At 40.9% G+C, this 24,968-nt stretch overlaps 1 protein-coding gene across 4 annotated transcripts in view; it reads right to left on the minus strand.

Annotated features, from left to right (window-relative positions):
* Positions 1 to 24,968, minus strand: part of Cab39l (calcium binding protein 39 like) — a 103,925-nt gene that overhangs the window by 10,238 nt on the left and 68,719 nt on the right. For all 4 annotated transcript variants that reach the window (XM_051195592.1, XM_051195594.1, XM_051195595.1 and 1 more), the window contains 3 exons: positions 17,447 to 17,615; positions 11,538 to 11,597; positions 9,436 to 9,501 (listed from right to left, as the gene is read on the minus strand). In XM_051195592.1, coding sequence (XP_051051549.1) covers positions 9,436 to 9,501; positions 11,538 to 11,597; positions 17,447 to 17,615 — 295 coding nt within the window. The remainder of the gene's footprint in view (positions 1 to 9,435; positions 9,502 to 11,537; positions 11,598 to 17,446; positions 17,616 to 24,968) is intronic.

Genomic DNA, 24,968 nt, shown 5'->3' on the forward strand with positions numbered 1-24,968 from the left:
GTGGCCCCATCTCATACAAACAAACAAACAAACAAATAGACAAAAGAAATAACTAACCAGTATTGTTGTTATTATGTTAAGCTTTCATTTGGTTTTGCTAAGGTTAATTATTGAAGCAGTTTTTCAGCCACTCACTGCTTAGTGTACTAAGCACATCTGTGTCCATCACTCTGCTTTCCAGCTACGTACTGCTCTAAGAACATTCAGGCAGAACACAAGTAGCAAAACGGACTGAATGAACACCCCGAATCTATATCAAATATACAGGAAGGTTTTTATTAATTACACTGTGTGTGTGTGTGTGTGTGTGTGTGTGTGTATGTGTTTGTGTGTGTGTGCCACAACAAACATGTAGGGCAGAGAACCAGTTGTCAATCAGTTTTCTTCTACAGTGTGAGTCACGGGAATTAAACTTGGGTCACCAGGCTTTGTGGCAGGTATCTGTACCTGCTGAGCCATCCTTTGGCTCAAAAGTTGTATAAAAAAGTAAACAGGGCTAGTGATACAACTGACAAGTAGAGTGCTTACCTAGCATGTGTGAGACCCTAGAATCTCTAACACAGCATTAAAAAAGGTATAATCAAGACATTTTATGGTGACAAATCGATGGTTCTCAAAAGGTAGTACTACTCTGAAGCAAAATGAAACTACTCAAAGTGAGAATAGTTGCAGTCTCTCTAGCAGTAGGTGAATGCACCACCGTCTCCACACCCCACCCTCTAGCAGCAGGAGCTCCCCACACCAGACAGTTAAGTAATGCACCTGCATAATTTACATGCAAGACACTCTTCTTTTTTTTTAATTAATTAAAATTTTTCATTTGTTTTACATCCCAATTGAAGTTCTTTCCTCCGCCCACTCCTTCTGCCCCCCCCCCTTTACAAATGGCCAGGCCTCCCATGGGTGCCAATAAAGCATGGCATATCAAGTTGAAGCAGGACTAAGCTTCTTTCTTTGTATTGAGGCTGGGCAAGGCAACCCAGCATTAGGAACAGGTTGCCAAGAGCCAGTCAAGCGTTAGGGTCAGGCCCCATTCCCACTGCCTGGAGTCCCAAAGTAGAGCAACCCACAACACCATCACACATAGGCAGAGGGCCTAGGCTGGTCCCATGCAGGCTCCCTGGACTGGGTTCATAGTCTGTGAACTCCCATGAGCAGCTCAATTGCTTCTGTAAATTTCCCTGTGATGACCTTGAACTCCCTGGCTTGTACAATCCTTTTCCCCTCTCCTCAAAAGGATTCCCTGGGCCCAGCCCAGTGCTTGGCTGTGGATCTCTGCATCTGTTTTCATCAGTTACTGGGTGAGGGCTCTCTGATGACAGATAACTGGGGCAGTTACCAATCTGATTACAGGAGATGGTCAGTTCAGGCTACCTATCCACTTTTGCCAGGAGTCTTAGCTGGGGTCATCCTTATAGATTTGTGAGTTTCCCTTGTACCAGGTTTCTACCTGAGCCAGAAATGCCCCCCTTCCATTAAGTCATCTCTTTCATTACTCTCCTCTCCATTCACCCCACAACCCCAGTTCCTCATGTATTCACATCCCCACCCCAATCTACCCAGGAGATCTCTTCCACTTCCCCTTCCCATGTCCCCTACATGGATGTTTCTCAGAAAATTGGGAATCAATCTACCTCAAGACCCAGCTATATCACTCTCGGGCATACCACAAGGACACTTGTTCAGCTGTGTTCATAGCAGCATTATTTGTAATGGCCGGAACCGGGAAATGACATAGATGCCCCTCAACTAAAGAATGGATAAAGAAAATGTGGTACACTTGAGTATTACTTAGATATTAAACATGATGACATCAGGAAATTTGAAGGCAAATTGGATAGAACTAGAAAAAAAAAAAAAATCATCCCGAGTGAGGTAACTCAGACCCAGAAAGACAAACATGGTATGGACCCACTCATAAGTGGATATTAGCTGTAAAGTCAGGCACAATCATGATGCAAACGACATCCTAAAATGCTCTTCTTATTTTCTGGCTTGTTCCTGAGATTCCTTCCTCCTCCCAACCCTAGAGCAGCACACTGCAATAGCTGGTTACAGAAATTCTGCTGGGAAGGAGAGCACAGCCCTAGCAGCTAGTCTTTCAGAGTAGAATTCTAGGTGTGAATGTATGTGCAGGTGTATAGAAGGGGTGCTTACATTCCTTATTCTGTCTATTCAACAGTAAGAACTACACACTACAAGAATCAGCCTTTGGCTGTCTTGCCTCTTCTCATATCAGTGAGGAACTGTGTGATTAAATCACTGTCCCTGCAACCTCCCCTTGCAGCAAATAAAGCTCCCAGGGCTGGGGAAGCTGCCTTTGTTCCTGGCTTCTCACTCCTGCAACCACTGCCCCTTTCCTAGGCACCACATTTGGGGAAGTCTGCAGGTTGCACAACTGGTTCCCTTCCTGCAAGCCATCACATCTCCATCAGCAGGTGCAGTTTTAACACCGATGTCTCCAGAATTTCTAGTCAACGCTGACCCACAATTCCATTTATTATACAGACCCGCTTGGATGTTGCTGGCTGATTAACTTCACACCTTTAAAAGCAATTGCTTTTCTTTTCTTTGTTGGTGACATAGAGGCCTGTCAGCTCGTGAAGTCTTCCTCAGCTCCCTTTCTCTTGTTCCTTTCCATAGCAAATTAATATTCAAGGTTTGCTGGTTTTCTGGTTTCCAGTGACTCTTGAACAGCCAGTTCCTCATCTTTACTACCAGCTTCTTATTCAAACACTCCTCCTTCCATAGGAATAATTCCAAAATCATGATTTCCCTCAGTTTTTATTAGTTCCACTCACTCTGCAAGTAAAATAATCTTCCCGAAAGCTGTATTTACTATTAATTCTACTTATAAAGCGAAAAAAATATGCCTCATTTCCATGGGTTTAGAGAAGACATCTCCTTCACTTCCTCACTCCCATGCAGCCTGCTATGTCTGCTTAGACTCCTTTTGAATTCTGAGCCATGCCATCGCTCCTCAGCCCCATAACTGTCACCTCTCCTCCCTCCCGCTGGGTTCCCCAGAGCTGCCTCTGGACTCCTATTTGTTTCTCTCCTCTGTGCCCTTCCCAGCTAACCCTGTGGTGTGGATTGCAGGGGCTGTCCTAGCAAGGGAGATCCCCTCTGTGTTCCTACTGTAGGAACACAGCTAATCACTCAGGTGGCTTCCAGAGTCTCTGGGTGCAGGTAGACTTTCCCTGGGGGAGAACTCTCAGCACCATCCCCTATTTCTCCCGGTTCACCTGAAATTCACCTGGTCACCCAGGGAGCTGTTTGTCTCAGCAAATTGTCTTTATCTGGATATTCAAACCTCTTTTATCTTCCCAAGAAGCTTGGCAGAGTTCTCATTCCAAGCTCCCCTGGAGAAGGGCACAAGAGTATTGCCTTCCCGAACTAATTTAGCTCAAAGGGCTCTTCAGCCTTCAAGATAAAGCACCCCTGACTGTACAGCCAGCAAGGGCTTTTCAGCTTTCAAAATATCTACCTTTCTACCCGACAAACACACAATAAAATAATGTTAACACAAGCATAAGTAACAAAGGGGATCTCTAACACCGTGGATTTTTTTGAGATAGTTTTTCAAGGATGACCTTGAAATTCTGATCTACTTCCCTAGTGCTAGGATGACAGGCATGTGTCATCACACCTGGATTATGTTGTTGTGGTGACTGAATCCAGAGTTTTCTGCATAGTAGGCGAGGACTCTACCAATTAAGCTATAAATGTTCCCCAACCTCCTACGTGGAGTTTCACTTAGTCATAGTGAAGAATGAAGTACATTGTTTGCTAGAAGAAAATGGATGCAACTGGAGATCTCCATACTAAGCAAAACAGTCGAATCAGAAAGACAAAATCACCTGTTTTCTCTCACTTATACAGACACATAAAATCACTTGTTTGCATATATACCATGAAGATGAAAGTCAACATTGGAAAACTGAGAATAGAGGAAGGAGAGAAAAATGAGTATGTTCAAAGTGTATGATATACCAGTATGTAAATATCTTTATGAAGCCCCCATACTACATACAATAAGTATAATGCAATAAATTTTTACATAAAAATTTATAGATTCTTCCGTAAGGGTTTGCTGAAGTTACATTTATGAGTTCAATTCAGAGTAAGTCATTCCAATTTTATCTTCTATTCATTCAAGCTTACAACTTTAGGCAGGTATGTGGTGCACACTTAAAAAATACGAGCTGTGGAAACATGAAGCAAGTTCAAGGCCAGCCTAAGCTTGATGAAGAAACTCTATCATGAAAAAACAAAGGGCTGGGAGTACAGCTAAGAGGAGGAGAATTTGTTCAGCATGTTCAAGGCTCTGTGATGTCCAGAATATTATTCTCTCTCTCTCCTCTCTCTCTCTCTCTCTCTCTCTCTCACACACACACACACACACACACACACACACACACACACACAATACTTAATACTAAATCATGTAATCATGTAGCTAGTGTAATTAAGAGGCTCTCTTCCAAATGTGTTGTTTTAATGAAATTGACCAGAGCCCCAAAAAATTCCATCTAGCTTTGTTTTAATTATAATCTTTCTTGCTAGTAATTAAATGTTGGGCTTCTGAAGAAGGTAAGTTCCTAAGCTCCAGCACATGAGGGAAAGGAATCTTTCTCTTAATTACTTTTTATTTGCACCAGGAATCTAAGCATCCCAAGACCAAGAAAGTCTAGGAAACTTTAGAACACGATTGACAAAAGGCAGCAGGTAGCAAATACTTTGGCACTTTAGTCACTTTATACTGTGTCCCTGTATCTAACTTCTTATTTCCTACAATTACAGAACATCACAGACAAAACCTTACAGGGTCCATACTGGAAATGTGGTTATAGGCATAGTAGTACCACATGTCTAATTCCAAAAAAAAAAAAAAAAAAAAAAAACCCAAAAAAACCCCCCCAAAAAAACCCAAAAACAAAACCCAAAAAACAAAACAAAAACAAAAACAAAACAAAAACAAAAAACAAACAAACAAACAAACAAAAAAAAAACCAAGCTTGCATCAGTAGAGCTCCCCAGAGCAACACTTTTCTTTCAGAGAAGGGAGCCAGTGATGACATGGGAAGCAGCTCAGCCACGGATGCAGCACCATTTCAGCAGCATCTTTGCTTTATAACCAGCACTCCAAAGCCAACTTGCCCTGAAGTACCATTTCATGGTTCTGCATTTTGACACATACTTTAATGTGCTCCTCCCAGCCCCATCTGAGCAATGCTCTACTTTACCATGTCTGTCAAAGTTGAGATTTCTGGTCTGGAAAGGAATTCGGACAAGAAAAGCAAGACTCAGTAGATTAATGGGGAACAGCAAACAATACTCTGGGGTACACAGGAGCATTTGCAAATAAGTAGGAACGGGTGAGTTGCAAGGTGTTTCTGAACCAGGTATAAAAGTCAGCTCCAGGCCTGAAGTGGACAACCTCTGAGCAGGGAAAGGGCACCAAGACAACAAAGACAGGGAACTTTTTGCCCTCTTCTGCTGTCCATCATTCAAGTGCTGGATGGGTAGCTTCTACTCCTAGTGAGGTGCAGATGTGCACCATTGGAGACAGTTCCATCCGCCTCCTAATTCCAGGTTTACTCAAAGAACTTCTGGGCAGGGATGTGGCTCAGTTGTGCTTCGTGACTGAGGCCCTTGGGTTCCATCCTCAGTACCATAAAAATAATCAAATAAATAAAAAAGCCAGTAGTTCTAACCACAAGGAAGGCTCTGTTCTAACCATATTAAAATATGGACAGGAAAAGAGGACAAGATGGGACAATGCCAGCTAGAGATGTGGGTGGGGAGACAATCTATCAGTCAGAAAGAGAGGGCAAGACAGGCCTGAAGGGAGAGCTTTTTCACTGGGCCTGAGGTCTCTGACGAGAAAAGTTTGGTTCAAGTTCTTGCCACTGCTGAAATAAATGGCTCAAGGATAAACTTTAAAGAGCAAGGATAAAGTGTAAAGACTCTCATCTTTCTTCCTTCAGTTTGGTTCAATCATTTAGGTGTCTTACAAGCTCTACTTTGGATCAGATCTGTCAGACTCACACTGAAGAGAGGGACTTGGAAATATCTAAGGCAGAAGTTTTCAACCTTCCTAATTAATGCAACCCTTTAATATAGTTCCTCATGTTGTGGTGACCCCTAACCATAAAATTATTTTCCCTGATACTTCGTAACTGTAGATCTGGTACTGTTATGAATCATAGTGTAAATATCTGACATGTGAACTCCATGAAAGGTCCATTCAACTCCCAATGGGGTTGTGATCCCCAGGTTGAGAGCCACTGCTCTAAGCCATTTCTCACATGCTAGTCTTAGGGCACTCTCATCTTTACTATTCCAGTGCTACCTCCCCTCCAGAGCCTCTCTCCTGTAAGCTCCTCTGGCTGTCCTTCCATCCCTTATATCAGTCTAAAGCTGTGACAGTGGGGTACATCTTAACTTTCTTGTTAATCAAATTTGCTCTGTGACAACTCTGTGCATTTGATACATTCTGATTACCTTTGTCCCCTACTCTGACCTTCCTCCTGTTAAGCCCCATTCATCCCCACAAGTCTTTTCCTACATTCAGGTCATTCTGTTTAACCAAGTGTGATCATAGGTTTGGAGCTAGCCAATGGGGCTGGATGGGTATATCAGTGGATACACAACAAACAGTTCTCCTCATCTCAGAATTTTCAGTAGTGACAGTTAAGCAGGGAGTTACAGCACATCTATGGACACAGTCCAGCATTTCTGAGGTCATTGCTCTGCCTAAGGTCAGCTTCCTGGCCTCAAGGTGAGGAGCTTTGGCACAGCCCAAAGTTTCTCTAAATGGATCACTTTGAAGTGGTTTCTGTGCAAGGGGAGCCTCAATAACAAGTGCTGACTGACTGACTGGCTGAAAACTGACCTGCCAGTTAAGTTAGAAGCTGGGACAGTGACAACATAAATACAGGGGAACACAGCACAACTAATACAAACCACAGCAAAAGAAGTGTAAAATAGACAAAGCAGACTTAGTTCACTGCCGTAATTTAAAGTTGCATCACACGTGGAGAACACATGCACTGTCCTGTGTGTAAGTCACCATCCTGCAGCATGTGTGAGTTGCTCAGCAGCTGGAAGGTGTACAAATTCCATAGGGGGGGACACAGCTAGCTAATAAGTGGGATCTGAAGGACAGAGGTGCAGCACTAGCTCACCCGGCATTGCTAAGCACTGCCCCACCTGTTCTTGGCCTGGCTGTCTCCGAGCAAGTTTTTCGGGAGCGGGGGCAGGCACTTAGGACCTGGGGCCATACTTGTTGGGCTCCTGAGCATTTATTTCAACTGGCATTTCATAGGGACACGGCTTCAGACAGCAAAAGCCTAATGGTCTTACACATACATACGCTATTCAGACTTACTTAACATTTCCACACTTAGGCCTCTGCTCAAAAGCTAACTGCTGGAGTGTCCTTGCTATTCCAGCTGCTATGACACACGTCTAGTCCCTCAGTCACGGCTTTTTTCTATCGTTCAATCGTCCCCTCACAGAAGTGTGATCCTATTTGTTAGCTAAGACTTTCTTTCTTAGTGGGAACATTGCAGTTTGTACTGGAATGTGCCCCTCAGTCGCTGACCTTTCCTTGTAGCATGAGAGCACCTGTGAGCCACACAATGATCACCTGCTCTCCACAGCAGAGCCCAGGGTCACAGTGCTGGCTTATTGCCACTGCATGTCTACAGAGCAGCAGGTAAATATTTGCTTAGTGAACATTCTGTTACCTCCCTCTGGCTGCTTTCCCTAACACTTCACCCAGCATTTGTAAGTAATTAGGAACCACCCCCCTTAGTGCGTGTGTGTGTGTGTGTGGGGGGGCACATGTGTATCATGGTACCATAGTAACTGTGTTGAGTTCAGCAGACAACCCTGGGGTTTGGTCCTAGCCTTCCATTTTGAAACAGAATCTCTCTTGCTTTTAGCCTCTGTTAATTGAAGTCCCATAGCATTTCAGTTGTTTTCCAAGTTAAAAATTTTATTAGAGTTTATCGTTTACTCAACTTAAAACCTTCAGGGGAACTTAGATGTTCATTTCGTATCTTACTTTGGCACTGTATTTTAAGTCCTAGATGCCCCACAAGCTTCTGTGATTTTTCCTAGCTGTCTTCTATCTCCCTGCAAGGGCATGCTAGGATTATAGACACACATGCCATTGCATTCTGCTTTTATATTAAAATATTTTTATTTAAATTTTTTGTGCATGCGTCTTTTGTCTGCATGTATGTCCATACACTTGTGTTTCTGGTGTCCTTGAAGGGCAGAAGAGGGCATCAGACACTCTGAGGAATTACAGATGGTTGTGAGCTGCTATGTGATGTTGTGTTTGGACTTGAACTCAGATCCTCCTCTGAGCCATCTTTCTAGCATATGCTTCCTGCTTTTATACAGGTTCTGGATAGTACTTTATCTTCAGAGCCAGCTCCTCAGCCCTACACTGCTTTCTTTCCTAGCCAACTACATCTCCTTAACAGCTTTCTAGATTCTTTCCCAGTGAAGTCCTGTCAGGTTTTACTTTAGACAGTTTTTTTCCCCCCACAAAAGCATTTGTTAGTCCCCCTTACTGTGTGTTACTAGCATCACACTCAAGGCCTTGCGCATGCCAGTCAAGTGAGCTATACCCTAGCCCAGCTGATATTTAAAACACTACTCTTAGGAAATAACCATTTCTTCTGTTTCTCTGTTATGAATATAATTTGAGCATATCAAGTTCAATGACAACATTGGCTAACCAAAGTGCTTGGAGAATGGCACCTGACGATAAATGTGGTTGACAAATGCATTTTAGAAAAATGTTACAAACCTGGGAGAGAAATGCTTCTCCTAATATAGAGTTCCCATGACATTTCAATTCTATAAACCTAACAGTTTTTTCCATTAAAAAACATTAGGTTTATCATCTCCAGACTTAAAGCGTTGAGGGGAACTTAAACATCTGTGTTTTGTGTGTTGTACTTTGGAACTGCCACTTGTCATCTGAGTGTCCTGAACAGACAGGCAGGAGAGGCACTCAATTGGTTCATTGCTGTTCTAAGATACACTGACATGATTTCTAGGGACTTCACTGGGTCTTCATGACAGTCACCTCCATCCCAGTCACTCTGACCAGCTTCTTCTCACCTCTAAGAACATACCCAGGAGAGAACTATGTGGTTCTGCTTAAGTCAGTTAAGGCTTGGTTTTCTTCCTTAGTGAAAGATCCACATCTGCCTTTAGCATGTTGTTGTTTCCAGAAAGTATCCAAGATAGGACAGTTACATTATTTTACTACAAAGCTCAACCAGAGGATAAAACATAGCCCCAAGTTCCTTCTCAAACTGAAGGACCCTGAATTTTCAGTATTTCCTTATGTAGACACTTTGCTATCAAGATGTCAGCATATAAGGACTTAAGGAAATCTACCATTACCTTTAAAGATTGTCTCTTTGTCACGTAATTCTCTGACTGCAGCAGTTTCTCATAGTCTTCAAAAATCTAAGAAAAAAGGAAGTCTGTGAGAGTGGCAGTGTGTTCTCTGCAGCAGGAATGGGCTCACTCCTCCAGAAGGTCCCTCAGACCCAGCTTTATCACCGTTGCTGACAGGGAGGGCTCGGTAGCTCACTACTGTTCTGACACAGAAAGGAACAGCACAGGGGGCTGAGGGTAGACAGGACGCATGCTGCTCATTAGTTCTACAAACTAGAAACTGAGTTGAAAGATAGACTCACTTTGAATCCTCTCAATCTATTAAAAGCTTCAAGGTAACTCATTTTAAAGAAATCTGTTTCTGTAGTTTGGTGGTGGCTGGCCCACATTTTGGGAAAAGGGTTAACTACATTTAGGGTTTAGGGCTATCAAATTCATAATGTTAACAGGTGAGGATTGGGGTGACCACTGCTAGGCAGTGACCAAGTCACCCCTACTGGCCTGTGTGAACTTTAATCATTCTCACAAGACCGTGGGACATGGGTCTTCCTGCATCTCAATGTAGTCACTGGCCATGGGCTGGGCCCTTTGGCAGCACTGGGGAAGATTGTTAACTCGCTTCCCACCATTTGTGGGCACATCATTCAGAGAGTATTGCAGCTGGAGGAGCAAATAGCCAGAAGCAAAGACAAAACACAACAAAACAGGTACAGAGAAGGACCAGACAGCCTCAGGGACTCAGTGACAGGCTTATGTGCACACCCATCAAAACTTCTGTTTTAGAAATGAGAAGAACAAGTATGCAGCTCAGATTAAAGTCACATTATTCTCTTTCATAAGCCACTTTGTTCTACTGTTCAATGTAGGGGAAACATGACAGTTCAGATATGGAGGCTCTCCCTAAAAGCTCATGTATTGAATACCTGGTCCCCAGTTTGTGGTGCTACTGGGAAGAGATGAATAATAAGAGTGTTAGTTCATCAATAGACCAATCCCTTGATAAATTCACAATGGAATGGATTTTTAGGAGAGAGATAGGCCACGAGGGGTCATGATCTTTCTCTCTTTATATGTGTGTATGCAGTATACATGCATGCATGTTCACATGTTGACGGCTGTCTTTGATTGCTCTACAGTATATATTGAGACATGGCATTTTATTGAATCAATAAATGTCAGCTAGTTACTGATCTGCTTGTTCCAAGGGTCATCTGTTTCTGTTTCCTATGCACTGGGATTGCTGGGGCTCTGTTATGTCCATCTGACTTTTTTAAGTGGGTTCTAGTGACCCTAAACTCTAGTCCTCATGTTATACCTGCTTATTCATCTCCTCCATCCCCAGGGGCACACTTTTGAAGGGGGCAGTTTGTCTCTGGACTCTTCCCCTGACTTCTGCCTACTATAGAGTAAGTATCTTTTCTTTGTCACATGTTTTCCACTGTGATGCTCTGACCCACAACAGGTACAGTGACAGAGCCAAGTGACCATGGACTGAAACCATATTCCAAAATAATTCTTTCTTGTTCTAAGTTATTGCTCTTAGACATTTTGGCATAGCAACAAAAAGATGACCAACACATGACATTTTATAGATCAGTATATTCATCAGGTAAATTATGTTAATTCTGAACCTAAACTATAAATACAGTGGACCCAGAGTCCTCCTGGGTCTTTTCCATTGTCCCTTTCAGCCTTTCCTTGTAGCCCATCTCCATTCCTTTGTGACACCCACCAGCTGCAGAAATGTTTTCTACCATGGCCATCACATGTGGCTAGGACTCAGAGTGGGCAATAGCATCAAACAATGCAACACCCACCCAGAAAAGACAAGAACAGGTATCTATGCCAAACAAGTACCAGGCAATGGGCAATCTGAACCCGTGCCTCTAGCCTGGGCATCTAGAATTGCCTGTTTCTGGCTTTAAAGGACACAGGCTCTTTATTCTCAGGTTCTGAAACTACGAGCTTTGGAGGCTGTCGGCCCAGGCCCCAAGCCTTCTGCACTTCCCACCTTACACAGTTTCCATCTAAACAGAACATAAGGTCCCCAGCCTGTGAGTAACAAGAGGAAAAAGGAAAGAAGTCTTACAAATGATTCTACTTACAGTGTCATAATTTTGCTCTAAGAAGTCTGCTACCAACACTTTATGTCTGGTCAACAAATCCTAAAAAAGAACAAGCAGTGACAAGACATTATTATAGCTAGTGACCTTTATCATTAGAATAACCTTTGCTTCTATGGGTGAGTAAATGCATTCACTTCAAACGCACAGAAGCTGGAAAAGAACATTTTCATTTATGACATGAAATTATTTCCATCCCTACTTTAAGATGTGAAGTTTAAGTTTGTTTCAGGTTAAAACAATGGAAAAACACTGAGTGTCAAATCTAGTGTTTTAAATAGTAGAAATAAAATTTAAGTGGTAAACATTAACACCAACAAGGTAAATTTACAGAATATTTCTACATTGCGATTATAATAAACAACCAAAGTCTGGTGATCTTTATCGAAGGCCAGTAGCTAATCATCAGCTTCACACCTTCAACTCCTGAACTCAAATAGTCCTTCTGCCTCAGTCTAAATACAGGTATCACAGACACATACTATGACGCCCAATTGTAACTAATTTTTTCAGACACAAATTCTGAATGGTACAATACCTGATCTCAAAAACTAATATAAAACATTTTCAAACATTCCAATCTTTCATTGTTCTCCTAACCACTGTGTGTGTGTGTGTGTGTGTGTGTGTGTGTGTGTGTGTGTGTGATGAATAAGAGTGTGTTCAAGTGCACCTGCCCATGTACGGGTAGGGGTCAGAGAAGCCTGTTGAGTCCTACTCTGTCTCTGTATTCCTTTGAGACAGGGTCTCTCACTGAACCTGGTAGCCAACAAGCACCAATAATCCTTTTGTCTTTGCCCTCTCCAGCACTGGGGTTAACAGGTTGATGTGTGGCACACTCAGTTTTTATGTTCTTAAAACATCAGACTATCTCCCCAGCCCCCTGACTACTTCAATTCTTTATTTATTTTTAAACTTTATTATTATTGTTGTTGTTGTGTATGTATGGTTTGGGGAGAGGCATGTATGCCATAGGATTCATGTGGAGATCAGAGAACAACTCTTCATCCACCTGTAAGTGGGTTCTAAGGGTCAATCTCCGATCAGGCCTGTGTAGCGCCTCCTGTACCTGTTGAGCCATCTTTGCTCCCAGATCCCAAATGGAGGTTGCCGGACTCTAGAAGCCCAGGGATGACATTTAATATATCTTCTCATCACTGTCCGCTTGCTATCAGGTGAATGGGCCATGAGATACACAAGTTACTGTGTTACATAATGTGTCCTCTCAGACTCGAAGAGATTAATCTTACCTTACTACAAATACAAACTTGCAGAAGACTGCAAAAAACCATGAAGGAACTTCTGGTTGTCTTCAACTCACACCTAAACCGTGTCCCTATTTCACTTCAATGTTTGAAAAAAGAAAATAAGCTTCATCTAATCCCTTTTATATACTTAGAGGCTAAATACTCAACTTAGGTATTGTGAAAATTTAATTAAAAACAAGATTTCTTTTTAATCTTTCCAGAATAAAGTCCAATACTTTAATACAGTTAATTAAAATTCCCCCTACTCCTCCCACACACAGTAGGTGTGGGGCGAGTAGAGAGCATGTGAGTGGAGTTGTAGAAGCCAGAGGAGGATACGGGATCTCCTGGAGTTAGAGCTACAGGCTGCTGTGACAATTGTGCTTGCAACTAAACTCAGATTCTGAGACATCTCTTTATCCCCCTATTTCTATTTAAATAACAAGAAGTAAATGGTTTAAATCATTTTGCATACTTTTAAAAATTCATTTTTTTAGCTGTAAATATATTACTATAAACAGAGGTACTGTCCAATATCTAATGGTTTGTTATGCTTTGCATCATATCCCCACGGTGCTGAGGGTCACCCACAAACAGACCTTAGGTTAAATGTCCCCAAAAGGCCCAGGGCAGCACTGTTGCCTGAGTTATGCTGCTCAGACTCAGGCTGGTTTTGAACTCCTGGATTGCAGTGACCCTTGCAGCTGGGACTACAGGTTGCACACACAAGAGCTCAGCTGGAAGGAGCAAGGTCCTTGAAAGGAACAGCACTGTCATTCTCTTGCTTCTTGGTCTACACTGAAGTGTGCAGCAGTGATCCACCACCCCCTTCCTGCCATGAGATTTTGTCTCATCACAGGCCCAAAGTACCTGTCAGCTGACCATGTTCTGAAACTGTAAGTTAAATGAAATTTAGGTTGTACATCTCAAGTACTTTGTCATACAAACTGTGGGAAGGTAACACACAGTGCAGTCAGGTAATTTAGCATATGCATTTCCTAATATATTAACTTATTTGTGGTGATAACAAAAATATACTCTTAGAGATTTTCAAAACACAACAAAGTACTCTTAACAAGCATCAACATGTTCTATAATAAACCAACATTTATTTGTATGCCTAACTGAAACCTTGTATTCTCTGACCAACTCTTACCCCAAGACCATTTTGTTTCCTGGTTCTATGAGTTCAAAAATATCTTCAGATTCCACGTATAAATGATACTATGATTTGTCTTCCTGTTGTGTCTTATTTACTTAACATAATTCCTTGAAGTGCATCAATGCTGACAAAAATGGCAGGATTTCTTTCTTTTGACAGATAAATAGTACTCCACTGTAGGTGTACAACACATTTATTTTCTTTTCTTTTATGTCTGTGTGTATAATGTGCACATGGTGTGTGTGAGTACAATGCACTAATGGACGTCAAGGACAATTTGGGGGAGTTGTTTTTGTCTTCAACCTTTGTTTTGTGCAGTGTCCTCTCATTTTTCATTGAGTGGCACTCCAGGCTTCTGGGGGATCTCCTCCCTTAGCTCCCACCTCACTACAGAAGGGCTTCCATAACAAATGCATGCCATCACATGCTTTTCATGAGGCTTCTTTCTGGGGATGAAATTCAGGATGTCAGTCTTGCAGTGGGCCATCTCACCAGGCACTATCTCATTTGTTTATTCACTTGTCTGTCAGTGGACACTTAGGTTGATTCCTTTCCCTGTCTATTGTGAACAATCCTGCAGTAATTACCCTTCAACACACTTGTTTCATTTTCTGTGGCAATACCCATAAATAGGATTGTTAAGTCCTATGATCATCCCATTTCATATTTCTGAGGTTATCCCATACTGTTTTCCATAGTACTGCGCTAGTTTGAATTCATATAAATAATATGCAATGGTTTATTTTTCTCTACATCTTTGTCTCATGTAGCCAAGGCTAGCTTCAAACTCACTATGTAGTTGAGGCTGGTCTTGAACTCCTGATCCTCCTGTTTCTACCTTACAGCTACTGAGATGGCAGACCTGTGCAGCTCAGCAAGCTTTTGTCTTTCATATAATACCCCTTCTTGAAGATGAAAGGAGGCTCTTTGTAGTTTTACAACCTTCAAGCCTTGACTGGTCACTGTGCTGACTGATATGGTGACACTTCCTAGTGGAGCAGAGCACTGACAGACACTCTGGGACTGGGGTTTTCAAGTTAGAAAACACGCTAGCCTGGCTGGGGTCCTTTCCAACTAGTTCCTCTGTCAAGACATCCAGGAAACAGTAAGTTACTGCATTGGAGGCAATCTCTAAGCAGATATGTGATCTTCATCTGCAACTGTCCCTCCCCCTACCTGGCAGGATGCCCAAGCAGCTTGGGGAATTTTCTATGCTCAGTGAGAATAGAAGGTGGCATACCTTTATGGGTTGCAGCAAATACTGCAAACTGTGTACCTGCTGGGGCTTCTCTACCCGCTATACTAGTCAACCATGACTGTGAGGGTTGGCTTCCTCAGGACAGCCAGATAGCATTCAGCATATCACTGCTGTATGGGAAGGTTCTGCCAGATCTGTGTTCTCAGAGACAGAGAAATCAGGAGGGGTTCTGCTAGAAACAGAACCTTCACATCGAATAGCAAAATAAGTTGAAATTAACTTAGTGACAGGAAATATAGTTGGATGAAATAGCCCTGCACACATACAGTGGCACAGGTGGTGGATGATGTGTCTGTTGCTCCCTTACATACATCTATACTTGAGTGTGTATATGATACACACATCAACATACCATCAAACTCGTATATACAAGAACACGTGCTTCAACTGAGGGATTGTATCACATGTGCATGCCAGCTGTTCATTTATTATAGATCATAACAGGGGGTGGGGAGAAAGCAGAATAAGTACTAGGGTGGAAACAGTAGAAGTACACAAAGTAAAAGCAAGTGAAATTTTAAAGAATTTTAAATTAAAAAAAAAATACTTAGTGAATTCTTTCATCCTGTTTCCTAACCATTTGGTTTGATAGGGGAAAGTTCTTCACAGTATCAACATGAAGCTTTAAAAATTGTCTGCTACTGACAAATGGATCAAATACCTCAAAATACAGCCAGATTCACTAAATCTGATAGAGAAAGTGGGGAACAAATCATTTGCCTTGTACTCTAACCTGGGTGTCAAATAGATTTTTATTCCTCATATTTAAAAACAATATATGCTTACTTATTTATTTTATGTGTTGGTGTATGTACCCGAGCATAGTTGAGTAGAAGTCAGAAGATAACATATGGGTGTTAGTTCTTTCTTTTTAGTACATGGGTTTCATTCAGGATTGTCATTCTTGGTGGCAAGTACTCTTGGCTGCTGAACTATTCTGTCTGCCCATTTCTAAAACTTTTAGCTGCCTTGAAGGACAAAGGTTTTCCATTATTGAAAAATCTGAATATATAACTTTCATTGATGTCAGTTTCAAATGAATTAAATAATGGCAGAATTGTAACTATAAATGGATGGCTTTCTAAAATGAAATCTTGAAGGTGAATGACTTATTGGTCATTCATTTGCAAATTAGTTATACTATTTTTTGACATGCTTTCTGAACTCCTGATGGTAAGACACATAGAAACAGAAAGTAGAATCATTGTTGGGGACTGGAAAGAGGAGAAAAGGGGAGGTTACGTGGGACAGAGTTTTAATAGTGCAAGATGAAAAAGCTCCTGGAGAAGGACTCTCAAAGACTTAGCCATATTAAATATGCATAAAAATGGTTATGAAGGAATGCACATTGTATCATGACTAAAACATTTTTAAATTAAAGAAACTAAGTTGTGTGAAATACACCTACAAAATGACAAAGGAGACGATATATGATAAAAATATAGATGATTATACTGTCAGACAATAAAACATAAAACATATAGTTTTCTGATCATATCAAAATACTAATATGCTTATCAATATTTTGTTTACACCATGGAAGTGTGAAAGCTACACTGATATATGACTTGATGTCTTCATACTCCATGGTGTTGCTGTCCATCTCCTTCCCTCATCCAGGTCCACCCTGGAGGTAGCCTCTGTTTCTGGTTTCTACACAGCCTTCCAGAGCCGTCCTGCACTGTTAATGTGTGGCAGTGGGTTTTCACTGGACATGTCAGAAGCCATTCCACTGAACTTGTGTTAAGTATTTTGAGTACGTTTCTGCAATGTGAAAGGCTGTCCTCACCTCATCCATGGCTGGCTACATGTAGGTCTAAGGAGTAGAATTGTCTCTTTGAAGGTCAAGCCACTTGAACTAAATAACCTATCTGACTTAGGAGAGATTTTTTTTTTCCTTTTTTTCTTTTTAAATTAATTATTTTATTTAATATTTTTTCTTATTTTAATATATCTATCCCAGTTTCCTCTCCCTCCCATCTCCCCATGTCTCCCACAGGTTCCCCCCCACCCCATCCCCCATCAACTCCCCAGGGAGGGTGTGGCCCTCCATGAGGGATCATTAAAATCTGTCAAGTTATTTGGGGTAGGGCCTAGGCCCTCCCCTGTGTGTCTAGGCTAAGGTAGTATTCCTCTATGGGGAATGGGCTCCCGAAGAAGTTCATTCGTGTACTAGGAATACATCTTGGTTCCATTATCAGCGGTCCTAGGGGACAGTTTTTACCTTAAAAGTAGCAAAGGCATCTGAAGCGATATCAAATGTCGACAACTCCACATACTTGAAGAAATCTCTGAACTGATTAGAAAAGAGGACGATTTTGGCAAGCGGTTCATGTCGAATACATTCTCTCAGCATAATCCCGCAGCGTAAGGCAATCTGTGGGGCTTCATATCTAAAGCACAAACAAGAGAGATAACAGAACAGTTATCCCACCAACAAAATCCATCAATGGCACCAGAGCCAGTTTAGTTCTGTTGATAACAGAAACACAGATGCCATTTGTCACAGTTCATTCAAACACCATTCATTCAACCCACTGACTGCTGTGTGCTGGGCACCATTCCAGATGTTGGGGACACAATAGCAAACAGGGAGGTCACTGTCATTGCAGCCCCAGCACTTTAGTGAGGGTGTGTTTGTTGGGAGGAAGAAGCAAAATAGAAACAATGTGAAGGTCATTTCCTATACTCTGAAGTGCTGTGAAAACTGAAGGCGGTACATTGAGCAATCTAGAGTTGACTACTCAGTGTGTGCCTGTGAGAGTATGTGCCAACAAGATTTAGAGATACTGGAGGTGGGGTTGATGAGTAATAAATCCAAGCTGAAGATTCAGGAATGACTCCTGTGCTTTTGGCTTAATTGGGTAGATGGTGGTACCATGCAAAAACTGATAGGAGTCAGTAAAGAGGTTAAGAAATTACCATTGACCGTCAACATTAGTTTGGAGATGCTAGTACCCAAGCAGTGAGGACCCCTTGACAGAAGAGTACCCATCTTGAGTTAAAGAACAAGACAGGAGAGAATCTTATAAGCAACAGATGAAGAGTAGAGGACTGCCCACTGACTGGCTCACTGGTACTCGAAAGAAACATGGTATCCACCGTAGAAACAGAGAAAGACTGGCACACAGGATCTGTTCCATTTCCAAATAACGTATCATTTGAATGTTAAATTCAGCATCTGAATAAACACAGGACTGAGCCACATTTCATCATGTGGTAGTATTTCAAGAAAAAGGGTAATAGCCCAAATAAGACAACTCCTGTACTGAATGACACAGTGGACACGTGTGTGCTAAGTGCAGGGAGACAGAGCAGAGGCAGCTGCAGTTGTAGAACATGGAGAAGCAAAGTCAAAACAAGAAGATTCTACCATGATTTTAAGCACATGGATCATTTTCCACTTCAATTAAATAACACGGAGATCTGTGGTTTCAGTACAAGGCCTACAGAAAAGATACCTCTACATGTCTCAGCTCTTGAAAAGGGACGCTTAGTGCAGTGTTCTCTGAGAACAGAATGGCGTGACACACACAAAGGAACTGGCTTACCTTTCAAATGTACCGTGAGTAAGATATGAAAAGGGATATACAGCTTATTGTCCTCCTAGCTCTTGATTTTGCCACGGATGGTTGGTTTTCATGGTGGATTAAGTACATAAATTATATTTGATACAGGAAATGTAAAATTCAAGGTAAAGCTTCACAACTTCCATTTTGAATGCCAATTCGAACTGTGTATGAGCTCAGCTGGTTTATTTTGGTGTGTGATTTTTTTAAAATTTAATTTCAAGTGTTTCTATAATAAAGTTTATTTTTAAAAACTTAAAAAGAATAGTACCAACATAAATTAATTTTGTGGCAGAAGATTGCATTTTTAATAAATAAAAAAATTATGTCTGAAAACCAAAACTAAATAACTCTTAAATAAAATTTTTAGAGGCTGGGGAGATGGTTCGTTGGTTAAAAGCACATACTGCACTTGTAGAGGGTCTGAGTTTGGGTCCCAGCTCCCTGTCAGATGACTCACAAACAGCAGGCAAGTCCAGCTCGAGGGGAAATACAACACCGCTGGCCTCCATAGGCACACTCATGTGCCTTTCCCATACACAGATGCATATATACACATAATGATAATTACAAATTAAAAAACACAACTTTAATATAATTTATGAACACTTACCAACTACAAATGATAACATTTTGTTAATAAAGAACAATGTTCTTTTTCATATGACTATTATTTGTATGAAATTCAGATACAAAAATAAAATTCCCTTTCCTACACTATAGGAAGTAGGCTACTTTACAATATTTAAATTGACAAAAAACATAGGGGAAATTGCAAAGATAGTTCAGGGTGGTACTGATTTATTTTCATTTATGCTAAATGATAACCACTATTCAGTACTATGTTAGTATTCCCTTAGTAGCTCAAATAGCATGGAATGCCAATATATTCAGATAGACATAATTCTCTTTAGAATGTAAGAAATGCTAATTTATATTAGCAATCTCTTATGAAAGGAATTTGGAAATCAGCCTACTGGAATTCACTGCTGTTAGATATAATACAGGATGCTATTAAAGATGTAAAGAGAGACATATTTTCTTTTTTTTAATTTAATTTATTATTTTACATGTGGATCCCAGTTCCCTCTCCCTCCGTCCATCCCTCTCTCACTTTTACCCTCTCTGCCCCTCTCTCCCTCCCTCCCCATTAGGTGTCTATGTCCCATTTACAGACCCCATTACTTTCCCCACCCACGCCATCAACTCTAGTGCGAAGCATGCTGTTTCAGTGTAGGCATATGATGAATCCAATGAACCTCAAACTCAAACTGAACCTACAAATACCAGAACTCTAATCAGAGTCAAACTCAGGCTTATACAAAGGCCGAATGATCTCCAGCCAACATCTCTCATTCCTGAATATAGTTTCCAAGCTGAGACCATCTATAAAAAGTTTCCACTCTAAGTTTTGGGTATAATTAGTTCTATTTTTCCTTTCATTTCAGGAGGTTTATTGGAACCATCTGTGATGCAATGATGATTTATGTTTGAGAACCAAGAGAACATTTATAAAGTACTCCACTGGGGAGAACACTCATCAATTCATCCCAGCAGTTTGTCCCCAACAGTGGAAAATGTCATTCTGTGACAGCACTTCTTAAAGTAAGTAAGGAACACAATAGGATGTTTGGGAATTTTCTGATTTTCCTCAGTGCCCTCTATGGGGTTTATAACTCACACTCATCATTTCAACTTGACAATTCTGGCTTTGTACGTTATTGCTTACTATATAAAGAAGTGTCCCATATGCTAAGCCTGCCTTAAGTTTCAAAATTAGTCTTTATCCTACCTAATCTGTTCTACTCCTAGATAAGCTTCCTGGTAACGGAGCCTGTGACTAATCATGCCACAACAGTTAGCCTAGGGCAGGTCACCAGTAAAAATCAGTCACTATTTTATAAAACTGAATCATATTTCCCTCCTGATTTATAGTTTAGAAAACACAGTCTGAACCCTACCGGTTGGGCCAGTATCCATGTTCATTAAAAAACAAACAAACAAACAAACAAAAATGGCAGCAGATCAGAAGATCCTTAAAGCAAAATATAGGAGAAATGTCTTCAAAGAAATCAACCTGGACTGACCAGGAAACTCCCTCCCTGCTGGCCAGTTTAGGCTGCACAGGAGGGTCCTCTGAATGCTGCTGTAGGAGAAAAGACACAAATGGTCTCACCCACCACTGCATCCTGTATGTTATAATAATAACCTGGCTGGCAAGACTGCCCATTTGTGCAACAGTGGAATGATGGTTACGGGGGTTACAAAACACTTTTTAAAAAATTAGGTTTGAGGTCTGTTCCATAGGAAAGGTTTCAATGACTGGTATTGTAAAACTGGTCAAAAGCCTATGGCTGGGGAGATCATAGGCTCTATGGGGGATGCTTACCATTGTTATTAAATGGTCATATTGTTAAACTGCCTTCTAAGTAGTTGTTTATGCTCATAGATTTGTGTTGTTCTCAACTTTTCTTAGAGAAGTTGTTTTTTGCAGTGCACAGCAGTGAATGCAGAATCTTATAACTGGTCAAGATAATAAGTACAAGAAAACATAAGTGTTCATCTGTGGCTGAATAATCTATATTAACTCAACTTCCATCCAAGTTGCAGAGAACACAGTAAAAGAGTGGCCAGAGAGATATGACAGATGAGGAGGAGAGCTATGAAGTACAGATTTCCAGACATAACAAGGCTGCGGCAAAAATCCATTCACCGGACCCATGGTTATCTGTATATGACCTTCATATGATCAAGCCAGTAAAAATTTTACTTGGAGGCCCCAGCATTGGCAAAGGAGTTAATAGCAATTCATTGTTACTGAAGGAATGAGAGTCACTCTCTTTTAGGGATTAACCACTAGTAGTTTGCCCATACTTCAGTGCATGGTTGCACACCTGTGTGCATGTAGACAGCATTAACAGGACTCAAGGTGCGATTTTTCACCCCATATCATAAGGACACTATTACCAAAAAGGCATTACTTGATATGATAAACTATTTTATATAAATTAAATATATAACATTTTACAGAATAAAAAGTGTCATTTAAATAAAAAGAATAAAAGAGCAAATGTTTCAACTGGTAATGAGTGCAGTGATCATTACACAGAAAGTAGCAGAAAAAAGATCTTGTGTAAGAACATCTCAAGAACAAAGACTGTATTATATGAAAGAAAATGACTTGTTGTTACTGTTGGAAACAAACAATGTCATGTGATAGCTGTTGGAAAACATCTCATAAGATGACATTTACTGAACATTTTACCTACTCAATAGTCAAGAAGGTTGGATCCTAATAGGGAAGCATTTGCATTATTTAAAAATAATGAGTTAACTGTGTCTACTGTGAAAGGTTAGGAATGGTAACAATTCAGTGTGAGAACCAAGAGTCCAGACTAATTTCCCCAAAAACTATTCCTCATCAAACAACCGGGGCCTAGATCTGCGTCTGGAGAAGTGAAGTTGGGTGTGGTAGATCTTCTTGCATCAGAAAGCAAAGAAGCTCTTTCAAAGTGTTTGGTGAGGTCAAACACTGTGTGCAGAAAAGGCCATAGTTAATTGAATTTTAAGAAAATTGTGCACAATACATGAGCTATGTGGGAATATTTCATCAGTTAGTGAATAAGATACAAGACAGGTATGCTTGGGTGTGAGAGAGGAAATGGAAACAGAGACAGATGCAGATAAAGAGAGAGGAATGAGAGGAAGAAGTCACTGACACCAGTGAAGTTTCTAGGACAATAATTTGTCCAAGCTGAAAATAAAAACAGGGATTTAGTCTGCCTCTCTGATATGAATTCTACTTGAAAATAACAGTCATAGTAGATGCACATTTTTTTTCTTTTTTTAGAAAACTAGCCAACAAAGGGCTGATTTTGAAAATTATCTTTCTGTGAACCCCTGATAAAATGACTAGAACAGACAAAGCTTATCACTGGTTGATAAAAAAGTTCACAGTAAGGATGACTGAAGGCTTTATAATTAATTAGATGCTACCGTCTCAGCCTAGGACTCAGTCTCAGCATCTCTAGAGGGATGTCTACTGGTTGATTACATGGAACTACCTGCAAAATACTACTGCCAAAAATAAAAGCTTAGTGTGAATCTAATTAAGTCTTTAAATAAAAACTCTAGCCTAGAAACAAGAAATAATGGAAAGATTTATCTTTACTATTATTCTAAAAACTCATTTAATATTACAGGGAGAGGCAATATATGAGCCATGCATAGAGGCCAAAGAACAACTTTCTTGAGTGGGTTCCAGGGTTTAGTGCCAGGCTTGAACAGCAAGCACTTTTACCTGCTGGCCATCCCCATGCCAGATCATATAACAATTTAAATTATTCTATGAAAAAGCAGTGTGACCACACCACAACAGAGGACATTGTGCAGGACAACTCACTTTTCAACAGACTCATAGCACAGAAATATGTGGATGGGGTGCTGAATGAGGGGGACTTCAAATTTTTTGACTAAGAAAAATCACAACCAAATGTAATAAGCAGACCTTGTTAGGGTATTTTCAATATGTGAAGTGTAGGGAAAAAACAATATAAGGAAAATTGATGTAGGCTGGGTACTGTTTGTTACAGAATTTTTATTAACCTTTAAATACACTGTGGTTAAATGAAATGATCTCACTTTTTGAGACACTTATTGAAGTGTTTAGGGATTTATTTTAAAATATCTCAATTTAAAAGGGTTGGGTGCTGCACAGGGGAGAGATGGCACACACTTAGCTAAATAGTGACAGCTGAGTGATAGGTACACGAGCTCTTGCATTTGTTACTTTTGTAGATGGTTGAAAAATTTTCCAATGAATTTAAAAGGGTAGATATGTGTGGTTTTAATATTATATAACGCATCTCATAGCTATGATGGAACCCTGAGAGAAGTTCAACGACCTCATCCTCAGCTGACATGGCATCTGTCTCAGCCAGGAGAAAAAGTAATTTAGAATGATACAATCCTTTAAAAAGTCCTTTTCATAAAATGTGGACTCTAAATTCAAGCATTGCATACAGATGATTCTTCTTGTTATACAAGTACCAAATTCTTTCCTTGTGGCTGAAGTTGTGTTCAGTATAGCATGCCACCACTGAGCCCCTCAATAATGCCACTGCTTGATGTACAAATGGACCATAGCCTCAGTTTTCAAGGACCTTCCCAAGAGATAATTTAGCAACAACAAAGGACCATATGAAGTGCTGCTTCCTACAATGGATGAGGTAGAGCTATTCCAGCCAGTATCTCTCCTTATCTGCCCTGTTCTCAGAAGCACCAACAATTAGTCACCCTCCCCCCTTAAGTCTGAACTGCCCTAGTGAGAATCCCTGGAAAGAAGCAGTATCTGCAAAACTAACTGACTCATGAGAACTGCAGTGATGTGGAGGGGCTTCTATTCTGCAGGTCCAAGCCTTATCTTGGGCTGGATTTAGCCCCTAATTAGTCATTTCCTTGGCTACCTCTGTGTCAGAACACCTGTGACTAGTACATTAAAAACCTTTTGGGATCTATTAACTTGATAGCCCACTAGCGTCCACCAACTCAAAGGTTAAGAATTATTTGTAACACAGAGATGAATGTATGATTTTTAAGGCTCAAGACAAGAACGGCTGTCATAGGGCAAAGGGACAGAGGGATGGAGAAGAAACAAAGAGCTTCTGTTTGTTGACACAGCTGATTTCAAAGTGTGTTACATATCACTTTCACACAATTAAACATTTATAAATTGAGGAAGGGAGGAATGTGACACAGGTGAAATAGACAGCCTGTGGCCCGCAGCATTGGGAACAAGAATACTATGCAGTAATATGAGCTGTGCTGGCTTGAGGTATGGAAGAGGAAGAGAAACGCAGTACAGGGGAGGACCATCACCTGCTGTTGCGTGCCTCACATCACCTAGAGCACCAATCTCCAGGATTCAGCGTAGCCTCAATATGCTCAACACACACGTGAATAGACTTAAACAGCAATAACCAGGGATTCTGTATTCTAGCCAGAGTTCAGGATTGCTTTATAGCTCTGTATAAACTTAGCAACATCTATGGTGACCCCACAGGGATAACTGATCTCCACCTTGACATGTTAGCTCCTGCAGCAATGCTTACCCCTACTGTTTGAGTTGGAGAACTAGAATGCATATGAGCGTGTGATGATGGGACGTAACATCATGCA

This window comes from Phodopus roborovskii, unplaced genomic scaffold (assembly GCF_943737965.1).
Source record: "Phodopus roborovskii unplaced genomic scaffold, PHOROB, whole genome shotgun sequence".
Lineage (NCBI taxonomy): Eukaryota > Metazoa > Chordata > Mammalia > Rodentia > Cricetidae > Phodopus > Phodopus roborovskii.